The 24,278-nt window shown below is 38.0% G+C and overlaps 1 protein-coding gene across 10 annotated transcripts in view; it reads right to left on the reverse strand.

Annotated features, from left to right (window-relative positions):
* The window catches only part of ICA1L (islet cell autoantigen 1 like), a 71,692-nt gene that overhangs the window by 34,392 nt on the left and 13,022 nt on the right, over nt 1-24,278 (reverse strand). For all 10 annotated transcript variants that reach the window (XM_072617319.1, XM_072617316.1, XM_072617314.1 and 7 more), the window contains exons 2-5: nt 16,000-16,168; nt 14,054-14,126; nt 2,726-2,849; nt 376-574 (exon numbers count right to left, since the gene is read on the reverse strand). In XM_072617319.1, coding sequence (XP_072473420.1) covers nt 376-574; nt 2,726-2,849; nt 14,054-14,126; nt 16,000-16,161 — 558 coding nt within the window. In that variant the 5' untranslated portion in view covers nt 16,162-16,168. The remainder of the gene's footprint in view (nt 1-375; nt 575-2,725; nt 2,850-14,053; nt 14,127-15,999; nt 16,169-24,278) is intronic.

A 24,278-nucleotide genomic window follows, 5' to 3' on the forward strand; every position in this document is an offset into this window, starting at 1 on the left:
AGGAAGGGGTGGATGGGGTGCATGCTGTCCTGGGGTGGTGGGTGGGGAAAGATGGGGAGAAAATTTTGAATTCAAATTCTTATGGAAGTGAATGTTGAGAACTGAAAAATTAATAAATTACATATTTAAAAAAAGAAATAAATCATTATTTTAAAAAAGAAACTATGAGCCCAAACAAAAAAATGACCAATAATGAATATTTTTTATTTCAAAGACATTAATAGAACAAAAGTATAATAAAGACAAAGCCCTAAGGGCTTTAAATATCACATAATATGTAACATTTTTATTAAAATACTGTGATGTTTTAAATTCAGCTAGTCAAGTTAATTGTGGTTTAAGATATATACCAACACAGGAGAAAGATTTTCTTACTTTTCTGAATTTTTCCATTTGTTTGGATGTATCCGGGTCTAGTTCTTGCGATACATCTTTCATCCACAGCAAAGCCCCTCTGTATTCTGTGCGGGCATGCTCCATTCGATTAATTGTCATCAAGGTATCAGATACTGCCCTCTGACTAAAAGTTGCTACTTCTTGCTCAAGACGAGACAGAGGAGTGCATAAGGCTAATCTAATGATAAAAATAATTAGATTCAGAGGGAATATATGAAACAAAAACTAGAAACTGAGGGAACCAAAATATTTCCATCTCTAAGACCATTTTAGAGAATAAGTAATTAGTGATCATTTTTCTATATATATGACACTACTTCAAAATGGTCAAATTTGCATTATCTACAAAGAAATCACTTTACTAAGTATAACAATTTCAAAATATCTAATAGCACAATGGTTACATTAATAGAAAATTAATATAACAAAATGCTTAAAATAAGCAAGTTTTTAAAAAAAGCTTAGACATTCATTGATTTGATAAATGAGGTGCCAACATCTCCATTTTTACCATCCCTCATTTTTGTAACACTGAAAATCAGCCATATTATTCAGATAACAATTGTTTACATAGACACATAACCTGAGTATAAAAAGGCAGATAAAATACTCAAAGAACTAATAAAACAATCAATTTCTAAGCAAACAAAGATGCACACTTCAGGTCAAAACAATTTGTTCCATTTTTGTACAGTGCATGTCATCACTGATTACTCCCACCTTATTAAAGAATTTGTCAAACATAACACCACAGGATCTAAAGTGGAAAGGCACCTTAGCAAACATCTAATCCAACTCTCCATTTTACAGATGAGAAAACTGAAGCCCCGAGTGGTTTCATAAGCTGCCCAAGGTCAGTGAGTTAGTAAATAGTGGATCTGAATATGAACCCAGGTTTTCTGACTTCAAATCCATTTCTTCCCCATTCTATCAGATCATCTGCCACAGCTGGTGCTCTCCTGGCAAAGGACTTTCATGTGCACCCTTTTGATTCTAGGTTTCTCAGACTTCATGGCCACAATGAAATAGTACTCCTACTCATGGAGTGCTTGGGTGCCTGTGCTTGGACCCCCAACTCTAAAATCACATTTCTCTCTAAATCACATTTCTCCCTAGCCTCAAAACACTATCTCAGGCAGCTTTTCCCTAACCCAAGGACACCTTGCCCTAGATTTCTCTTCCTGACATAGTAGCCAGCTGCACCTATAGGATTTATTAGTTTGAACCAGCTGTGTACGGGCTGAACTGGCTGTGTACTGGGTCATAAAGATATTTACTACTCACTGACCAATCATATGTATCCTAGACTTAGACGTGTTTATGTTGTCTTACAAAATATTGATGGGAGCAGCCTGGGTATTTCTCAGTCAGCCCTGACTGTCAGTTGACTTAGTGACTTTTCAGGCCTAAAGACATACCTCCCTGTTCCCTCCCTTGGGCTATTTCCCAATGAACTTTGGGAAAAATACCTGTGCAGTAGATAAGAAAAGTGCATGTGCCTTTAAGAACTAACTACTCCTTAGCCACTCCCTAATCCCGCAGTGAATCACCTAGTTAGCATATTTGGCACATGTTTTACTATAGAATATAGCATATAAACTTTAACTGTACCCCTCTAAGGTTGCAGGTTCCCTAAGAACTCTTGCCCACTGAAAAGAGTAACAATTAATTTTTAACACCTTGACTTCAAGATTGCTTGAGTCTGTGAATTCATTCTAGATGGCCCTCCCCTGTACTTCAGTCTTCAGTGAAGTGTCCCAGAATCCTTCATTTCCCCCCCAACCCCTGTCACTATCTTTAATTACGACTGTTTTTCTTTTCCTCTAAAAAGTTAGGGAATTTTGGCTACTCTAAGCAAATACAGCATAAGATACTTCATAACTTCTTTTTGCTTAAAAAAGTGTGACATGATAAATATGGCTTAAAAGGACAATAATTTTACATTTAAAGGTAAGTCAAAAAAGAAAGCTATAAAACTTTATGAATAACTACATGTAAATTTACATAGTAAAGTAAATAATTACATATTTAGTAGGGCAAGATAGACCATTAAAATATTAATATCATATTTATACCTTGATTATATAAAATCATCAAAGAAATTTAAATTCAACACCAAATTCTCCTTATAGAGAACAAGCTACTAATGATTTCAATGTTTTTGAAAATAACTATTTTAAAGGCAACAATAATAGCATGGAATGTTTATAAAATATTGATATGCTGCATTATAATTTCCCTATTATACTTGTATTATGTGCCTTAAAATATAATACTAAGTATTATCAAATATGATAAAGATGAAGAAAACACGGATTTTAAAAAAAACCTTTGGTTGGCTGAAGAACAGAGTGCCTTGCCAGTGGCATCCATCATTTTGCCAGCTTGAGTTATATCCTGTTCTGCTTGAAACTTTAAAAACAGCCCAAGTTCATGTTCTTCTTCAGATATAGCTAGGAAAGCAAAAAATGCCAGTTAGCACAAATATTTTATTCCAGTGCATATAAAAACAAAACCAAAATACACATTTATCTAGAATGATAAGAGATAAAGTAAGAACCCAAAGAGATCCATCAATGAATTACTGATTCTTAGGAAACTCCTTCTTTTTGCCATGTTTGCTTGGCTCCTAAGGGAAAATTTGTTCACTGCTGTTGTGCACTTACAATCTGGCCCCAACTCTCTAAATTGCAGTTTCTTCTTTGTATTCAAAACCACTACACCACTTAGGATGCTGGTATAAACACCTAGAAGTTTGCTATTGTTTGCAAGAAAAGTGTCTGAGGGGTTAAAGAAAATCCAGTGGTCTCTCTTTCCTTGGCATTTCTAACACTTCCTTCTCCTTTTTCCCCCTCTTTTTGACTGTTCCTTTTAGGTCTCCTTTGCTGGTTCATCTTGCTCCTCCTAGCCAATGTATGTTTCTCCCAAGATGTCATCCTATCTTCTCCTCCATCTCTCTGCTTTTTTCTTTGGCAAGTTCATGTGTTCCCCAAGCTAAATTATTATCTATACGTATGTGAAAATGGTAGGTCAAAGGGGACAAGAATGTACAAGAGAACAGTATAACTAGGTGATTTAAGGAAAATGTGAAAAGAGTTGTTAGACTGGGAGAATATGGAGGGACTGAGGTGATAATGTCAGTCAAGTAAAAGAGAAGTAAGGAACAAGGCTGGAGGATAATTAGGAAATACAGTCAGAGAGTAGACTTGGGAGAAGCACCTAAGCAACCAACAAGTATAGCTGGATGACCTGGGGCATTATTTAAAATCAGTAATGTTCTAAACTTAATAGTTGTCCTTGCAATATTTTTCACTAGCTAGACTAAAATAACTTGAAAACTAGTCTTCGAAAACAGCTTTAGTGGCCTATGCTTTATGTGACTGCCAAAGATCTGGAAGTGATCAATGATTGCAGCTTCTCAAAGCCAGAAGATTTAGAGACCAGTAAAAAAAAAAAAAAAAGATTAATTTGAATTTAAAATCCCCTTTTGCATTATCTCCCGGTAGAAGTGTTAGGCAATCCTTAGACATATTAAATCCAGGTGTTATTTTTTTCTTTCTTAAAGATGAAAGTTATTATGCCCAAAGGGCTAGCTGTGCATCCCCTTTGACCCAACAATAATGCGTGTGTGTGTGTGTGTGTTCGCCTTTCATTGCCAAAGAAGACCATGCCATCAGAGAAATAATGACATGACTTGCACTTGACTTTGTTTTGAGTGAGGGAGGGCTGTGCAGGTCACCAGCCTCACTTCTCCTCCAGAGCCATCTGAATTCAGTGACCAAATATTCATCAGCATGACTGGAGATGACCCAGGATGAGGCAACTGGGGTTAAGTGACTTGCCCAAGGTCACACAGCTAGTGGGTGTCAAGTGTCTGAGGTGAGATTTGAACTCAGGTCCTCCTGACAACAATAATGCAGACTGTATCCCAAAGAGTACAAAGGAAAAGAACTTACATATACAAAAATATTTATAGCAGCTTTCTTTGTGGTGGCAAAGAAACAGAAATTGAGTAGATGCCCATTAATTGAGGAATGGCTGATCAAGTTGTGGTATATGATTGTGGTGTAAGCAATGATGAGCAGGATGTGTTCAGAAAAATCTGGGAAGACTTACATGAATTGATGCAAAATGAAATAAGCAGAACCAAGAGAACATTGTACATAGTAACAGCAATATCGTATGCTGATCAACTAAGAATGACAGCTATTCTCAGCAACATAATGATCCAAGACAATTCTGAAGGACTTATGATGAAAAATGCTCTCCATTTCCAAAGAAAGAACTGATGGAGTCTGATTGCAGATTGAAGCATACTTTTTTGAAGGTGGTTTTTTTTGGGGGGGGGGGGGCTGCATTTTCTTTTGCAACATGGATAATACAGAAATGTTTTCCATGACTGCACATTGTATAATCTATATCAAACTACTTATCTTCTAAAGGAGGGGTCTAGGAAGGGAGGGAGAAAATAAGGAACTCAAATTTAAAAAAAAAAAAAGAATGTTAAAAGTATTTGTTTACATGTAATCAAGAAAAAAATTTTAAAATAGTTGTGCAAAGCATCCTTATCCAGAATAAGCCCATTTCATTAACACTAAAAATATGTCGATCTGTGAATCTACCTTCTTTAATTATTTTCTTCAAAACATCAGAATGTTTAGCTGCTGCACCTTCATGCGCTCTGGCCACTTCTCCAGTAATTTTAATGTTATACAATTACATTTTATTTTTAAACCAAACAACTCCTATAGTAAGTTTCTTCACTATCCACTTTCTTTCTATTTTCTTTTACTTTCTTAAGTAAACTTGAAGCTTTCTGCCTGAATGGCTCCTCTGCTCAGAGGAATGCACTGTTTATTACAAGCTTCCATCTGTACGGACAAAAGATGCTTCCTTTCTGTCACTGCTGGCTCTTCTCTTCCTTGTTTGCAAACCACAAAAAGCAGGTGCAAATTTATCTTTTCTTTTATTTCACCTGCATGTTTTACAATGCTGCATACCATGGATTCAGGCATCCAATACCTCATCCTATTTTAAAATTACAATGACCACATCCATTCTGTTCAATTACATCAACTTTTCACTATAATGTAACATAATAAGTTTCTTTTTTTGTGGTGGCAGTATTCTGAAGTAGTCTTCTTTTTTCCATTTTGTTAATGGTTCTTTTAAAAAAAATTAATACAATATATGGCCCACAGAAGCACATCACATACACGTGTGACAGCAGACAAGTGCAGACTGACAGAGTAGTAGTTTGTTAAAACCTTCAATTAGCTCACATCTGTCACATTAACTAAATTGTGGCTTGTATTAAATCTATCTTGGTATCATTTTCTAATCCACTCTAAATTGAACTTCTCATTATTTGAACTCATGTTAATGACAATCAAGCCAAAAGAAATGATGAAGGGCATGGTTTCAGAGAAATTTCGCACAAACTGTATTAAGTGATGAAGAGTGAAGCTGAGTAGAACCAGGAAAACAATTTATAAAGTGACAAAAACATCATAAAGACAAACAACTCAGGAACTCTGATCAATGATCAACCACCACTCCAGAGGATTTAAGAAGAATCATGTGACGCACCTTCTGATATATCTACTCAGAAGTACAGATTGAGACACAATTTTTTCTGGAAATGGCCAATGTGGGAATTTTATTTTGCTTGATTACACATGTTTGTAACTGGAATTTTGTTTTCCTTTTTTTCTCAATTTGGAGAGTTGGGGAGAGGGAGAAAGCAAGAAAGAAAGTGGACTTTGAATAACTGAAATTGAAACTTAATTTCAAAAAAAAAACAAAGTCTGGTGCCAACCTAACCTTCCAATCTTATTTCATATTACTCTCTCTCTCTTCATGTACTAAACATTTGTACTGGCTGTTCCCTAATTTCATCCTGCTCCTCTTATCTCTGTATACTTGTGCAGCCTTTTAACAGTGCTTGAGCCCTTGCTCAATCTCTTTCTTGACTAGCTGCTGTTTGGATTAGAGAGAGATAATAAGGTAAAAGGAAAGTCCACAGCCCCCACATGAGGTCAAAAAGTGGGCTGTGCCTACAAGCTTCTGTGTGAACCACTCTGGATATAATCCTTACATTTTTAGATGGAGGTTAATGGATATGGCTGGGGCAGCCAAGGCACAGTAGATACTAATGCTGAGTCTGGAGTCAGGAAGACTGATCTTCCTGAGTTTAAATCTGGTCTCAGACAGTAGCTATGTGACCCTGGGCAAGTCACTTAACCTTATCTGCTTGTTTCCTCATCTATAAAATAATTTGGAGAAGGAAATGGCAAACCCACTCCAGCATCTTTCCAAGAAGGGGGCATGAAGAGTCGGACACAACTGAAACAACAACTCCATGCGGCCAGGACCACCAGGTCCAGAAGGTGTGGTGGCCAGCCAATCAAAGAAAGATCTCTGAGGATCCAACCCAGCTGTAGCTGAGATGTGGATTCATCCATGCACTGGTCATTCCCCACTTGGAAGTGAATTTGTTACGGTGAATGCTATGGAAAAACTGCATTAAGTTTAAGTCTGTTCTTCTCAGGGCCCTTGGGGTATAGGGGAGATTGTTCCCCCATGTATTGGGGAAATGTATGTACTCCTTTCTGTATCTGCAAAGTGAAGATCCCTTTGAAAAAGCTAAAGAACAAAACAAAAATCCAGTACTTGGGAGTACTGTGATTTCTTCTCCATCTCCTGAAATTGTTCTCTGCCTGCTCCATCTGTGCTGTGAACTCTTCTATACAAGCCCTTACTGACTCCCCAAGCTGGGGTCAGGGCCCTCTCTCCTCAGATTTTCTTACAACAACTTCTGGATTTTTCATTTGCTTTTATGGCATCCATGTTATATCCTATGTCCTCCACTATACCGTAAGCTTCTTGAAGGCAAGGCACAAACTGTCATTTTCACTTCTATTTCTATAGTGCCTTTAACATTATAGGTTACTGAATCAAAATGAATTAAATTGAGTAATTCAGAGGACACTTCAGGATCTTAGAATACCAAAGAACTATCATTATTATGAATGAATACCAATTTCAGTAGGCTGGCCACCTAATGTTTGAAATTTTTTTGGCCATGGCAAAACACAAAATAAAGAAAAATTTTAAGTTATCCTCAGTCCTATGCCTTTCCACATCGTAATGACAGTAACAACAAGCAGACAAAGGGGTAAGAGGATGCTAAAAATCACGTCTAGACCATCAACAAATTTTAATTTGCCTATTGGTATTCTAATGTGAAATCTCTGTCCACTGACCAAAGAGTGGACACATTACTGTAGAAGTTAAATCATATTAGTCTTGACTTTCTTTGCTATAAGGGAAATGAGAAGAAAGAAGTTATAGATAAGTAGGGTGGGTCATTTTACAGGTAACTCCTTCATAAAGGCAAAGAAAGGAGTTGGGGGAATGGATTATCATATGCTCTAAAGCTACAATAAATATTATTTCAAGGGACATTTGGTCATCACAGATTGCAGCACTAATGACATATATTTACAAAAAGGCTATCAAGAAAAGAATTGCAGCATAAACACCACTATCAGTTGTTGAGGCAAAAGAGTAGAGAATTTCAAAAAGAACTTGATAAGACCCTTTAAGCACTTTTTTGAAATAAAAGATTGGCAGGCTCAGGATATGGCAAGCATCAAACAATGTCACAAAGAATTTAAATGCCTACATATTAACAAACAGGAAAAGACTTCCTGTGGACATGAGCATTATCTCTGAGTCAGCTTAGAGCTAAAATCAGAATTTGTGATAAAGAAGAAAGAATAGTAATGAGAAAAGATAGGTTATACAATATTAAATCCTGAATTGAAACAAACTTTTGAAATTAAAAATGAGAAATGGACAATAGAAATGACATCAATATCAATGATTACAATTTCATCCAAAAGTTAAGCTAATGTAAATGAATTGGCACAAAAAGACCGAAAGAGCCCAGAAAGCGCCTCAGTCAGTAAACACTTGACTTGACAAATGGAGAGAGACAATTGCCAAAGATAACAATGATCAGAATATAAACTCATCTGCAAAAATCTTACTTAGAAAGACAATGTGGATGAGTATGAGGCATAGTATATTATAAAGCAGAGAGAACCATAGGGTATAAAACTAGTTTAAAGAAAGTTTAGCAAGACACTCAAAGTCATCTCAATAGCATTTAAGATGAAAACAGAAAGACTACAAACACAAGAAAAATGTCAAAGATTTGAAGAAATTGTTATAACAAATTTTTTCAACTGGTAAATATGAGCACTGAGCCAATGCCAGTGATCTTTCAAAGACTGAGTTTAAAAGCCTTACAGCAGATTTCTCCTACAATCATCCACTTCAGTCTTCTATTGATTTCTTCCCTTCTGTCTTCAAATATAACCAAAAATCCCTCACTAGATCTGTCCATCTCCACAAACTACCTTCCTATATGTCTCCTCCCTTTCTCAGCCAAACTCCTGGGAAAAGGCACCAATATCTGGTACCTCTACTTTCTCTCCTCTCATTCTTTTCTATACCCTTTGTAATACGGCTTCCAAACTCCACTCAACTGAAACTGTTCTATCGAAAGTTACTGAAGATCTCTTAATCGCCATATTTAACGAGCTTTTCCAGTCTTCATCTTTCTTGCCCTCTCTGCTGCATTTCATTCTCTCTCCTCCTGTAGAGCCTCTTCCTTTGTATTTTCATGCCACTGCCCTTTCCTGGTTCTCTTTATACTAGCTCTCACATCACTGGTTCTCTGTCACCTAAGACAGATAACCATCGGTGTCACATCTACGAACTGAGCTCTACCTGGACGCTCTTCTCTTTCCTCTCTACACTTTTCTACTTGGTAACTTTATCAGTTCCTAGGGATTCAATTATCTCTATACAATCATCTGTAAATGACTCCCAGATCTACATATCTCTCCTGAGCTCCAGTCCAAATGCCTACTGGAAGTCTTCAAACACATATCTCAACCTATCCAAAGCATATTTTATTATCTCCCCAACTCTCTTCCAAACTATACTATTTCTGTCATGGGTACCTTAACTTTCCAGTCACTCAGGTTCATAACATAAGTGTTGACCCCTCATTCTCATGCCAAATCTTGCCATTTCAGTCTCCAAAACCTCCCCTGTATACAAACTCTTCTATCCACTCACATAACTACACACCTCATCACCTCTCAGACTGTCAGAGTCTCCTAAATGATCACTTCCCACTATTCCAATCCTCCACACAGCTGCCAAAGTGATCTTCCTAAAATGCAGAGTGACTGTCACTCTCCGCCACCCTATCCAATAAACTTGAGGGGCTCCTATTATGTCTAGTATCAAAGATAAAGCCTAACATTTAACACTTTCCTCAGCATGCTCCCTTCCAACCTTACTCACTCTGTGGCCCTGGAAAAGTCATTTAAGCTCCTTCACTCTCAATTTCCTCTTCTATAAAATGGAGACAATAAAAGCAACTCCCTCACAGATTTGTGAAGATCCAATGAGACAACATGCGAAAGTGCTTTAAAACCTATAAACTCAAGCACTATTACTCTTGTTACTCTGACTCACCCAGGTTTTTCACCTGTCACCTTCCTCCACACTCCCCACACTCCCTCTACTTTTCAGCAATTCCAGCCCACATGCTGCTCCTCTCCCTGTGTCCGTGTCCCTCTGCTTGGCTGTCAGTCAGGCCATCCATGCCTACCCTCTTCACCTCTGCCTCCTTGCATCCCTGGCTTCTACTCAAGTGCCACCTTTTACATGAAGCCCCTTTCTCAAAACAACCACATATTTGTTCTGCCTAGATTCTCTGCATTTGTATATGGACATATTGTCTCCCCCCTTGAATGTAATCTACTTGAAGGGGGGCTGTGTTACTTCTGTTTTTCTACCCACGGTGCCTAGAAAGTACTTGGAACAAAGTAGGAACTTAACAAATGCTCACTAGTTGATTGAATGTGGAGGATGATTAACAGAATTAAAGATTAAACAGAATTCAGTGGAGAATATTATTTGATCTGATTAATTTGATTAATTACCAATCATTTTTGAAAACTAAATAACTATTTGAGATAAAGAAGCACAGAAAAGCATAATAAAAATCAGAAAAAAAATAGGATATATGAGAAAAACTAGGAATCTATGTTTAAAAAGAGAAGGGTTAATAAAGTTTCTCTCAAAATTTCATTTCTGGGAATCACAAGAAACTGTCTCTATAGAAATGAGTTGCATGCCATAAATTCTCTCAGGCCAGAGAGTTCTGATACTTATTTTTAGTGGAGTTTTATAGCAGAGGGAAATTTTTTTTTCTCTTTAGTAGTGTAAGTAGGATTCAATCCAGTTCAAGCTTACATAACATCAATTGTGTAAGACCTATTGGCTCCCCAACCTAGGTTATGCGATATCTACCTGGAGGTGGAGAGACATCTACCTACTGGATGAGAGTCTAGAACTCCATAACTGATAGGCAATAGATGTGGAGTACACTGACAATATGCTATGACAGTATGGATCAGGCAATCAATAATCTTAGCATCAATCTGTTACATTTATTTGGAGATGATAGGATTCTTTGTTACCTAAAACCACTAAAAATTATCTGAACAAATTAGAAATCTCATTTAATATTCAAATGAAATTTTTAACTTTTAAACAGAAAATAACTTTCAAAATTCCATTTAAAAATAAGAGTATTGGGGGCGGAGCCAAGATGGCGGAGTAGAAAGACGCACATACACATAGCTCCGAACCCACAACCCACAGAACGGCTAGAGGGGACCAACTCACGGTGAATTCTGCACCCAGAGGACACGGAATATTGGAGCGAGGGAGATTTCTGTTCCGGAGAGACCTGCAAACCTCTCGCGGGGGGTCCTTCGTGCTGTGGACTGGGCGCCAGGACTGGGAGCAGAGGGGAGCCCTGCAGCAGCCGCGACACCGTGAGGAAAAGATCTGAGCGGGCTACGGGACGGGGTCTCTGGCGGCCGCGCGGGTCCCTCCACCCACAGAGGGACCTGCGAACCTCTCGCAGAAGGTCCGTCGCGCTGCGGACGCGGAGCCCAGCCCAGACCTGTGGAGGCCGCGGCTCCGAGAGGTACAGATACGAGCAGGCTTCAGGGACGGGATCTCCAGCGGCCGCACAAGTCCCTCCACCCACAGGTGATGGGCTTCGGTGGGGGAGTCTCTTTGGCGGGTTGAGAGGGGAGTGGGGTGCCCCCATGATTCGGCACCCCCCCCCCCGGGAGGTAGAAGCTGAGAGGCGGCTGCAGACAGGGGCTCCCCAAGCGGGCGGAAGCCTGGATCCATTGTGGAAGGTCTGTACATAAACCCCCTGAGGGAACTGAGCCTGAGAGGTGGCCCTGCCCTGACCTGACCACCTGAACTTAATTCTCACACTGAATAGCAGCCCTGCCCCCGCCAAAAGCCCTGAGGCAGGAAGCAGCATTTGAATCTCAGTCCCCAAACACTGGCTGGGAGGACCAGGAGGCAGGTGGGTGTGAGGAGAATATTCAGAGGTCAAGCCACTGGCTGGGGAGAATGCCCAGAAAAGGGAAAAGAAATAAAACTACTGAAGGCTACTTTCTTGGAGAACAGACATTTCCTCCCTTCCTTTCTGATGAGGAAGAACAATGCTTACCATCAGGCAAAGACACAGAAATCAAGGATTCTGTGTCCCAGCCCACCCAATGGGCTCAGGCCATGGAAGAGTTCAAAAAGAATTTTGAAAATCAAGTTAGAGAGGTGGAGGAAAAACTGGGAAGAGAAATGAGAGGGATGAAAGAGAAGCATGAAAAGCAGATCAGCTCCCTGCTAAAGGAGAACCAAAAAAATGTTGAAGAAATTAACACCTTGAAAACTAGCCTAACTCAATTGGCAAAAGAGGTTCAAAAAGCCAATGAGGAGAAGAATGCTTTCAAAAGCAGAATTAGCCAAATGGAAAAGGAGATTCAAAAGCTCACTGAAGAAAATAGTTCTTTCAAAATTAGAATGGAACAGATGGAGGCTAAGGACTTTATGAGAAAGACAGACATCACAGAACATAGCGAGAAGATTGGAAAAATGGAAGATAATGTGAAATATCTCATTGGAAAAACAACTGACCTGGAAAATAGATTCAGGAGAGACAATGTAAAAATTCTGGGACTACCTGAAAACCATGATCAAAAGAAGAGCCTAGACATCATCTTCCATGAAATTATCAAGGAAAACTGCCCTGAGATTCTAGAACCAGAGGGCAAAATAAATATTCAAGGAATCCACAGAACACTGCATGAAAGAGATCCAAAAAGAGAAACTCCTAGGAACACTGTGACCAAATTCCAGAATTCCCAGGTGAAAGAGAAAATATTGCAAGCAGCTAGAAAGAAACAATTCAAGTATTGTGGAAATACAATCAGGATAACACAAGATCTAGCACCCTCTACATTAAGGGATCGAAGGGAATGGAATAGGATATTCCAGAAGTCAAAGGAACTAGGACTAAAACCAAGAATCACCTACCCAGCAAAACTGAGTATAATACTTCAGGAGAAAAAATGGTCTTTCAATGAAATAGAGGATTTTCAAATTTTCTTGATGAAAAGACCAGAGCAGAAAAGAAAATTTGACTTTCAAACACAAGAATGAAGAGAACCATGAAAAGGTGAACAGCAAAGAGAAGTCATAAGGGACTTACTAAAGTTGAACTGTTTACATTCCTACATGGAAAGACAATATTTGTAACTCTTGAAACATTTCAGTATCTGGGTACTGGGTGAGAGTACACACACACACATGCACACACGCACACATACATAGAGACAGAGTGCACAGAGTGAATTGAAGAGGATGGGATCATATCTTAAAAAAAAAAAATGAAATCAAGCAGTGAGAGAGAAATATTGGGAGGAGAAAGGGAGAAATTGAATGGGGCAAATTATCTCTCATAAAAGAGGCAAACAAAAGACTCATTAGTGGAGGGATAAAGAGGGGAGGTGAGAGAAAAACATGAGGTCTACTCTCATCACATTCCACTAAAGGAAAGAATAAAATGCACACTCATTTTGATAGGAAAACCTATCTCACAGTACAGGAGAGTGGGGGACAAGGGCACAAGCAGGGTGGGGGGGAGGATAGAGGGGAGGGCATGGGGAGGAGAACGCAATCTGAGGTCGACACTCATGGGGAGGGTAAGGATCATAAGAGAATAGAAGTAATGGGGGACAGGATAGGATGGAGGGAAATATAGCTAGTCCTATACAACACAACTAGTATGGAAATCATTTGCAAAACTACACAGATTTGGCCTATATTGAATTGCTTGTCTTCCAAAGGGAAGGGTTGGAGAGGGAGGGAGGTAAAGAAGTTGGAACTCAAAGTGTTAGGATCAACTGTAAGGTTCTTACCACTAGGAAATAAGAAATACAGGTTAAGGGGTAAAGAAAGCTATCTGGCCCTACAGGACAAAAGAGAAGACAGAGACAAGGGCAGAGAGGGAGGATAGAAGAGAGAGCAGATTGGTCACAGGGGCAATTAGAATGCTTGGGTTTGGGGGGGGAGGGGATAAAAGGGGAGAAAATTTGTAACCCAAAATTTTGTGAAAATAAATGTTAAAAGTTAAATTAAAAAAATAAATAAATAAAAATAAGAGTATTTAAAGAGCATGATATAAATATCTATGTTTGCATACCATTGAGTCTTTGCTGATATTTCTCAATAATCTTCAGAAGTTCAGTACATGTGTCTTGAATGGAATGAAAAACCTTGAAAAATAAATTTTATTTGGATTATTAAAAAGATCCAAAATATCTTAGTTAGAAAATATTTCACAACTAGACATTTTCTTTGAAGTGTTATATCAATTATCCTTCATTATGATATACTTAAGTTCTAGTTTTACTTCCCAGAGTAACAGACCCATGAAAAGAGACAATTGAATACAGTATATTTTCCTTCTCCCAACATAAAGACTCCAATCAATATAATAGCAACTTCACTCCAAGCACACATAACGCCATCAAATCTTAATCAACAAAAAATATCCAAGTATTCATAAGAAATCAGTTCTAGCTTGGCTTCCCTTCAAGGCTGGTAAATATTCCAGGAAAACTGATTTTAATAAGCAAAATATGGTTAGGGAGATAATAATGTTGCAAAAATTTTACAATATGTTGCAATATCAACTACAAATTATTGTAGCATTATCCTCTTATTTACTACTTTTCACATCACTGATTTCCCTTATAACTAAGAGTTACTATATTAGACTGTAGGGGATGTGTATATATACATATATATATATATAATTGAGATAGAAGTCTATCTTCTATCTATAGCTGTCTACGAAATCCTTTACTCTGTGTGGACAATGAGCATAGGTTTTATAGAGAAACTCATATTGAAGAAGCAACACACTTTGGGTTTTATAAAGCTAGGTTTATAAATAAACTGTTCCAAGGACATACTTATGCAAATGGTGCTGATTATAAACAAGTTATTAACTTATCAAAGTATATCCAGTAAGCATACTGCTTGGAAATACCTTTCAACAGTTAATTTCAACTATTACAAAAGCCCTAAAGGTAATAAAACATTTCTTTAAAAGAATATTCTACTAGGGCTGTATCTCAAAGGGATCACAAAAATGGGAAAAGGACCCACATGTACAAAAATATTTATAGCAGTCCTTTTTGTGGTGGCCAAAAACTGGATATCAAGGGGATGTCTATCAATTGAGGAATGGCTGAACAAGTTGTTGTATATGAATGTAATGGAATACTATCGTGCTATAAGAAATGATGAGCAGGAGGACTTCAGAAAAACCTGGAAAGATTTATATGAACTGATGCTGAGTGAAATGAGCAGAACCAGGAGAATATTATACACAGTAAAAGCCACAGTATGCGAGGACTGTATCTGACAAACTTAGCCCTTCACAGCAATGCAAGGACCTAAAATATTTCCAGAGGACTCATGAGGCAAAATGCTATCCACATCCAGAGAAAGAACTCTAGAGTCAGAACACGGGATGAAGCAGTCTATTTTCTCTTTTGTTTTGTTTTTTCTCATAGTTTTTCCCATTCATTTTAATTATTCTATGCAACATGACTAATGTGAAAATGTGTTTAATATGAATATATGTGTAGAACCCATATAAGATTCCATGCCGTCTTCAGGAGGGAATGGAGAAGGAAGGAGGGGGAGAAGATTTAAAACTTATGGAAGTGATTATTGAAAACTGAAAACAAATAAATTAAATATGAAAAATAAAATAATATTCTATAATTCAAGTTTGTCATTAATTTAGTTCCAGTTAGGGATTTAAAGTACAGACAGCTTAGATTTACAGGCTTAAAGCTAGACATATCTGTCATTCTATGGTCATATGGTCTTCACTTGCCAATTCACAAGAGAATGTGATATCTATTTGAAACAAAACATTTTTAAAAATTAAAAAATCTTTCCTGAGATATACAATGATCTCCCACACATTAAGTACATAACTTAAAAGAAAAGTCTTAGTTACCTCTGATATGATGTATTCACACTATAAGATTGTACCTCAGGGTCCACTTGTTTCAAATTGGCTTACTAAGTAGTTCTATGCTTTTGCACTCATAGAATTCTTATATTTACCTCTAATTTGGCATCCAGCTCTGCATCAGATGCTACCACATGCTCATCCTCTTTTTTTCCTGTTGCTTTGATTAGAACCTGCTTGGTTTTCCAGTATTTCTTTTGCATTCTGCTGACTACTGACTGGTCATCTTCTGACTTAGGGGTCCCAAAAGAATCCATGAAGTGACTATGAAAAAGAGATCAATATTAAACTTTGGGATAACTAATATTAATCCTTACTAATAAATTGAAGGCAATCTCTCTGAAATGATAAGTCAAGAAATTAAAGATATTAACTAAACCATTATTATGTTTTAAAATGTATATTCTGATCACTGATGAGAAATTGGACAAGAACTGAAAACAGACAAAAACATAAATGGAACTGATATAATCAAGTACTTGCAGACTACTCAGATCCACTCTGAACCTCTCTGACTGTACACAAATATCAATATCTAATTCAGGCATAACTCCCAAGTCACTAACAAGTCTTTTTTTTTGTCAGTTAATTTCCTGCCTATTAAAATATAATCTATTTACCTCTTCACAGTGTTATTTAGTGCTTTCCAGATTTTGTACCTACCAATTCCTTTCTTGAAAAAGTCTTCATATGAAGACACAAAGTTTTTGAGTAATCTACAAGTCTTTGGTTTCTTATTCCTTCTTCCTCAGTCATGTTTCCCCTGCATTTCCCCCCTCCTCATCTTTTCTCCCCTTTGAACTGAAGTCACTAAATATCAGAGTATATGCTGATTTAATTTGAGTATTCTTATCAAATTACTGGTAGATTTTCTCTACCAAGTATCCACAGCAACCAATGTTTTGTATGTAAACTGCAATTTTTTTCATGGTGGTCTTTTTTTTTCTACAAATGGTTATACAATGTTTCTTCATCTACAAAATACTAGACTAGATGATCTCTAGGGTCCCCTCTAACTTTTAATATATGATCCCATGACAGGTAAATAGCATTTAGCAAATGAAACAGCAGAAATGAAAAGAAAAACAAACATTGCTCTCTTTGCTTTACTTCAGAAATTGCTAGGCATACAATATATAAAAACCACATTTTCAAAAACTTTGACCTTAGATATGAAAGCATTTTATGAATTTTATTATTTTTTCTAGAGTTGTTCACCTGATAAATAAATCCCAGAAAAATCTAAGAGCTTGGTCTAAATTAAAAACATCATTAGTGATAATTAGAAATACCATATTCACCAAAAAGGAAGATTACTTTCAATAATCCCATTAGAACCCAACTCAAATGCTACGTCTCTTCCAGGAAGGAGGAGTAATGTATAGGGAGGCCATAAATATAGGTTGGGGGCAGGGTATCTAGGACTTTAAAAGCTAAACAGAGCAGTTCATATTTAACCCTGGAAGGGAGAGGGTGTCACTGGAATTGTTTGAGAAGAGGAGTGACATATTCAGATCTGTACTTAGGAAAAAATCACTGACAACAGTGTGCAGGATAGACTGGAACAGGTAGACACTTGAGGCAGGAGATTAATTTAGGAAGCTGTTGCAATAATCTAGACAAAAAGTGATGAAGACCTGAACTAAGGAGATAGCTGTATGAATGAAGAGTAAAGGGCAGCTATAAGAGATATCATGGAAGAAGAAATGTCAAGATTTGGGAACTTATGCCCAAAGGGCTACAAATATGTGCATACCCTTTGACGCAGCAATATCGCTACTAGGACTGTATCCCCAAGAGATCATAAAAATGGGAAAGGGTCCCACACGTACAAAAATATTTATAGCAGCTCTCCGTGTAGTGGCCAAAAACTGGAAGTCAAGGGGATGCCCATCAATTGGGCAATGGCTGAATAAATTATGGTATATGAATGTAATGGAGTACTATTGTGCCATAAGAAATGATGAACAAGAAGACTTCAGGGAGGCCTGGAAGGACTTATATGATCTGATGCAAGTGAAAGGAGCAGAACCAGGAAAACTCGTGCACAGCAACGATCACAGTGTGCGAGAGTTTTTTCTGGTAGACTTGGAACTTCGTAATAACGCAAGAACTTAAAAAAATAAAAAAATTCCCCAAAGGTTTTCTAAGGCAAAATGCCTTCCACACTCAGAGAAAGAACTATGGAATTCATTCGCAGAATGTAGTAGATCATGTTTGTGTGTATGTGTGTGTATGTATGATGTTTTGATTTGTTATATGATTTCTTCCATTTATTTTAGTTCGTCTACATAGCATGACTATAGTGAAAACGTATTCAATAGGAAAGTATATGTAGATCCTATATAGAATTGTATGGCATCTTGGGGAGGGAGGGGAGTGGTGGGGGATAGGTGTGGAGGGGTAAAAATCTAAGTTTTATGGTATTGAGTGTAGAACATTTAAAAAAATAAATAAAATAATAAAAGAAAAAGAAAATTAAAGAATAGATGATAATAGGAGACTGTCAGAGAGGGAAGGATAAGATCTGAGACGCCATCTACTTCAAGCCATGTCAGAGGAAAAATCCCCTGTGCAATCTACTTAACAAGCAGTCATCCAAGCATTGCCTGTAGACCTGAAGTGAAGGGGAATATACTAGCTTCTAAGACAACCCATTCTGCTTTTGAATAGCTCTAAATGTACAGAAGTTATTCCTTACATGAAATCTAAATCTGACTCTTCAGTACTTCTACCCATGGCTCCTAGTTCAGCCCTCTGAGACCGAGGACAAGCCAGATCCCTCTTTTATATGGTAGCCCTTCAAATTCTCAGAGACAACTTTCATTTTCCTCCTAAGTCTCCTCTTCTCTAGGGTAAAATATTCCTGATTTCTTCAACCAATTTGCCCATGAGGGGTAGCATGACACTGTGAAAAAAGTCTTTCTTTGAGTCAGAAACATGAGACCAAGTCTTACTTCTGATATATACTAGCTGTGTGACTCTTATATTTCCCCATCAATATTTGGTCTGGTATGTTTTCTAGGTATGTTTGGACAAAGGACAGGGGAGAAGGGGTGGAGAAGGTTTAGGGCAGGTGGGTAGGGGAGAATCTCCTGTACTTTTTTTTAATAGTATTTCATTTTTTCCCCAGTTACATGTCAATAAAATTTTTAGCATTCATTTTTACAAGATTTTGAGTTCCAAATTTTTCTCTCTCCATCCCCCCCTTCTGAAAATGGTAGACAGTTTATACATGAGCTATCATGTAAAAACTATGCCCATATTAGTCACAGCTATGAAAGAAAAACAGATTGAAAAGGAAAAGAAATCATGAGAAAGGATAAAATAAGTTAAAAAAGTATGATTCAATCTGCATTCAGGGTCCATCAGGATATGGATGGCATTTTCCTTCATAAGTCTTTTGTACTTGTCTTGGATCATTGCGATACTAAGAATAGCTGAATCATTCATAGTTGATCATCACAAGATGTTGCTGATACTGTGATATGATGATTTCCTGGTTCTGCTCATTTCACTTTGCATCAGTTCATACAAGTCTTTCCAGGATTTTCTGAATGCCTGTTCAGCATTTCTTTTTTTTTTTCTGTATAGTAAAAGTTTTATTGGATTTTTGTATATAGCTTTTAGGATTCTTCTTCCTAACAAATAGATTAACCCAAGCTCAAGGTAATTTACAGGTCTAGATTCATCTGAAACCACAGCACATGATGTGTTTGCTTTAACTAATTAGAGAGAGGATATGATTTATTCAAAGAAAGTACATTTCATAAAATAACATAGTAACAAAAGTAACAATAGAAAATCAATAAAACTGGGGTGCAGTTTCTAAGAACTATATACCACAAGAGTAGGAAGAGTGGGCATGCATAGAGATCATATGTGGGGAGGCCACATATATAGAATATACGTAACTGGGGGCCAGTATAAAGGGACAATTTATGCCTCTGGCACTAATGAGCTTCTACTATCTTCCAATGAGGTCATTTTACTGCTCTGCTGGACTCTTATATGCTGGACATCTGTTCAGCATTTCTTACTGAACAATGGTATTCCATTACAGTCATTTACCACAGTTTATTTAGCCATTCCCTGTACTTCTCAATACTCTACCATCTTAGTTCTACCCATCCCAAAGTAATTTTCCTAAGGTTCAGGTTTGACCATGTGTATTGACAATGCATTTTTGCTTATTGTTAATGTAATTTTGTTTCTTAATGGGAAGATCTTTCCCCTCCATTAATAGGCCCATGTGACCTGCCTAAGGAACATGGAAACTTGAGTCACATGAGTCTAAGTCAAATGGAACAGGAAGGGGTGAAGCAGGAAGGGAGGAAAAGAAGAGACAGAACTACAGTAGAGCTGAGAGGAAGTTGGTCAGAGGGCAATCAGAGCTGGAAAAGACAGCTGGCTAGGTAGAGTGAGAGACCTTGTTTGTGATTTTGTCTAAGGGAGATTTTTTGCGATTTGTTTAAGGGAGCTGGTTTATGGGAAGCCTAGCAAGGGAAAGGCCTGCAGATGGTGTTATCCTCTACATTGTTTTTATGCATAGATTTCTTTGTTGTATGATGGATTTGGCTTTCTAGTGTTACGATTCGGCTTTCTGGTGTTGGGATTCAGCTTTCTGGTGCCTGAATAGACATTTTGGTTTTGCTTTCCAAGTGGAGAGTCTATTGTATTTTGCAATTCATAATTGCGCTGGCACATTCATGGCTGCTGTGGGCACTACGAATATTGCATTGGCGCTACACCATGCTATTCCCTTGCTCAACAACCTTCACTAATTCCCTATTGCTTTTAGTAATAAATAAAAACCCCTTGGCTTCTCACTTAAATACTTCCACGATCTTATTCCAACCTACCTTCCCTTCCTTCATACATTCTACATTTCAACCAAAGTGGACCCATAGCACTCCCCTGAAATCTGCTTATCATCTGCCTCTATGCATTCACACAGGCATTCCCCCATAGCTTGAATGCACTCCTTTCTCATTTCTAGCCTTTTAGGATCCCCACTTTCATTCAAGCCTCTGCTCGGATGCCATCTCCTCCATAAAGCCTTCTTTGACTTCCCCAGCTGAAAACCTTCTGTCTAACCTCAAACAGTCCTTGAACACTTTCTCTGGATCTCTTCTTTGCTCCCACATCAGTTCCCACCACAACAGTCAATAGTCAAATATTTATTAAACACCTACTACATGCCAGGTACTGTGCTAAGCACTGGGGAAACAAATACAAAAAGAGAAAGGCAGTACCCACCCTCAAGGAGCTTACAATTTAATGGGGGAAGACAAAATACAAAAGGAAGTTGAAAGGCAGAGGCATGATGGAGCAGTCAGGCAGGAGCCCCATAATGCAGCCAGGTGAGACATGAGGAGATGCCTGATCTGAGTTCTCTCCTTATAAAAGGAGGTTTGGAGTTCATGGTCCTATCCTCCAATCTGAGAGGTGGTAATGAGGTAGAGTACCAAGGCTGATAAGATCTTCTAGGATGATGAATGAACTTTCTGGGTGAAATCAGAGAAATCTCAAAGTAGTGCAGCGAGGTGAGACAAGAGAGAAAGTGGATGCTGGATGGAGAAAGGGCTTGGAAAGGCAGAAAAGAATAAGCTCAAGCACGCAGGCAAAGCCAGGAGTCCAAGTAAGCAGCAGGAATGTTTCTTTTTCTGTGTTCAGTTAAATGAAGAGAGAATGGGATGGTGCTGAGAAGAGAAAGAGGGAGCTGAAGGTGTTCATGTTGGATGCCCTTAGAGTTCTCAGTGAAGTAAGAAGCTGGATCAACTTCTGTAATGCCTTACTCCAATGATGATACGGCACTAGAACTATTTATAACCAGAATGACTTTGCAGAGGATCGTGTTCTCTTATGAGGAAAATAATGAAAAATGAGCCTTCATTCTTCCATCTTCACCTGACTTTTAGTGCTGCAGTTATCCACTTTCACCATTAGATGGTGATCAAGAACCAATTTTTTTTTCTGAAATTGAAAAGCTAGAGGTAGATTAAAAATGGGGAGAAGTAGGAACTGCGTATATGTTAACTTGAAAAAAGTCTCCAGTTCCTTACTACTTATATATTTTTAAAACTTCATCTTCCTTGCTTCCTATTATACTATAATCTCCCTGAGAATTGGGTCTCATATCTATCTACTTCCAACGACCAGTAAAATGAATGACTAGATGTTGGAGTTACAGTTCCAATGCCTGCAACCTCTATATTCAGTTTGAATGTTAGGATGAAATAAGGCATTTACAAGTCATTGAACAATAACCACAAGGAAATTTACTTTTCCCTAGCACTCCAAGGATATTTTTAGTCATTTTCAACCATGGCTGATTCTTAATGACCCACTTTTGAGATTTTCTTGGCAAAGATACTGGAGCAGTTTGTCAGTTCTCTTCTCCAACTCATTTGACAGATGAGAGAACTGAGGCAAACAGGGTTAAGTGACTTGTACACAGCTAGTAAGTGTCTGACGCCACATTTGAACTTAGGTCTTCCTGACTCTGGGCCCAGTACTCTTATCTACTGTACTACATAGTTGCCCTTGCAACAAGGACAGAATAATGCTTAGTCAATTAACATTTATTAAGTGTCTACAATGGGAGAGGCATTGTGCTAAGAAGGTGCAAAGAAAGGAAAAAGGCAGTTCCTACTCTCAAGGATTTCACAGCCTAATGGGGAAGACAAAATGGAATCAACCATATAACAAACAAGACAAATTGGGAGTTATCTCAGATGGAAGGCACTAAGATAAAGGAAAGCAGCTCTTTAGTTGGAATTTGAAGGAAGCCAAGAAAACGAGGAAGCAGAGATGAAGAGGAAAAGCATTTGAGGCATAGGGGCCAGCCAGTGAAGACGTTTGGAGTTGGGAGCTGGAGTGACATGTTGAACGGTGAGGCAGCCAGTGTCACTGGATAACAGTGGAGGAGTAATAGGTGTATGAAGGCTAGAAAGATAGGAAGAGGCTAGGTTATACAGGATTTTAAAAGCTAAGTAGAAGATTTTATATTTAATCCTTGAGGTAAAAGGGAGTCACTGGAATTACTGAATAGAGAAATGATGTAGTCAGATTTTAATTTTAGGAATTTCAATTTTGTCAACTGAGTGGAGGATGGACTGGAGTAAGGAGAGACTTGAAGCAGGGAGACCAACCACATTTCTAGACATGCTCCCTCTCATCTCCATATGGAAATCCAGAGTAAGTTTACTTCTGTGAGCTTCTGAAATCCATCAAATCCAAGGAGACTCGATTTTATAAGGCGGGGACCTTTTATGCCCTGGATGAGCAGGAAGCTTCATCAGGGAAACTGGGACTAGTGTGGTCTCAGAACAGCTTTCTCTTCTTTAAAGTAAAGCCTTCCCATGTTCTGGGTAGAAAGAAAGTGTCAAGAAAATGTTGGTCCAATGACAAGTGTTTTATAGAGAGATGTTTAAAAATCTTTACTTAATAAGAAAGAATCTTGAAAATGGCAACCAATAGCCAGTGTTCCCAAGGACTCTGGGATCACATGAATCACATTCAGTCCTAGGGGCTAACACTAAAGGGTCAGTTTTTCTTTCTTTGGTTTAACTGCTTTAACTATTTAATGTTATTCCAGGAAAAGTTCCAAGGTATAAATTTTTTTAACCTACATTTAGAAAAATGTGGATAAGAGTGCCCCTGTATAGGCACTTGATGTACACACAATATGGGTACTAGATATGGAACAGCCTTTATTTTACCAAAAATGTCTAAAACACTAAAGAGTCATGACGGCCAATGAATACAGAAACACAGTACAAAAATAGTCCATTAGCTATACCCCACTCTCAGAAGGGAATCAAACTAGAGGTCTTTATCTGGGGAACAACTTTCTGTCATTCTGTTGCCTTCCCTTTTCCAGAGTCCTACTACACAATCTCCCCAAGACTCATGATGCCACTCTGTGGTTTAGACTCCCTCTGCTAAAGGTTCATGTACTTTAGGCAGTGAACTAGCAACTCTCTTTCTGCCAGTACTCACTGTCTTTGATCTTCAACATACTGTAGAACTATCTGGACTGTCTTTTTCTATGGGACATGATGCATCTGAAAATTTTGTCTCTCTGTGATCCATTTCTTTTGCTTTCAAATTCGGTAATTCTTGAACCTGGGATTCCCCATAAGGCATTTTCCAAAGCTGGTGCTTCCCAGGGGTTTGTGTGAGACAGAATGAGAGAAGAGAGAAAACTTAGGGGAAAAGTTGTTTCTCTAGTTTCTAAAATAGAGTGGATGCTCAGAACTAATGGAATAATTAATGAGAATGTGAATTTCTATTAATGTATGAGCAATTATTGAAATGTACCTCTGGATTGCCTTGGAACCTGGATAGAGAATTAATAAAGGAATGAGTC

The sequence above is a fragment of the Notamacropus eugenii genome, chromosome 6 (assembly GCF_028372415.1).
Source record: "Notamacropus eugenii isolate mMacEug1 chromosome 6, mMacEug1.pri_v2, whole genome shotgun sequence".
NCBI classification, from domain to species: Eukaryota; Metazoa; Chordata; class Mammalia; order Diprotodontia; family Macropodidae; genus Notamacropus; species Notamacropus eugenii.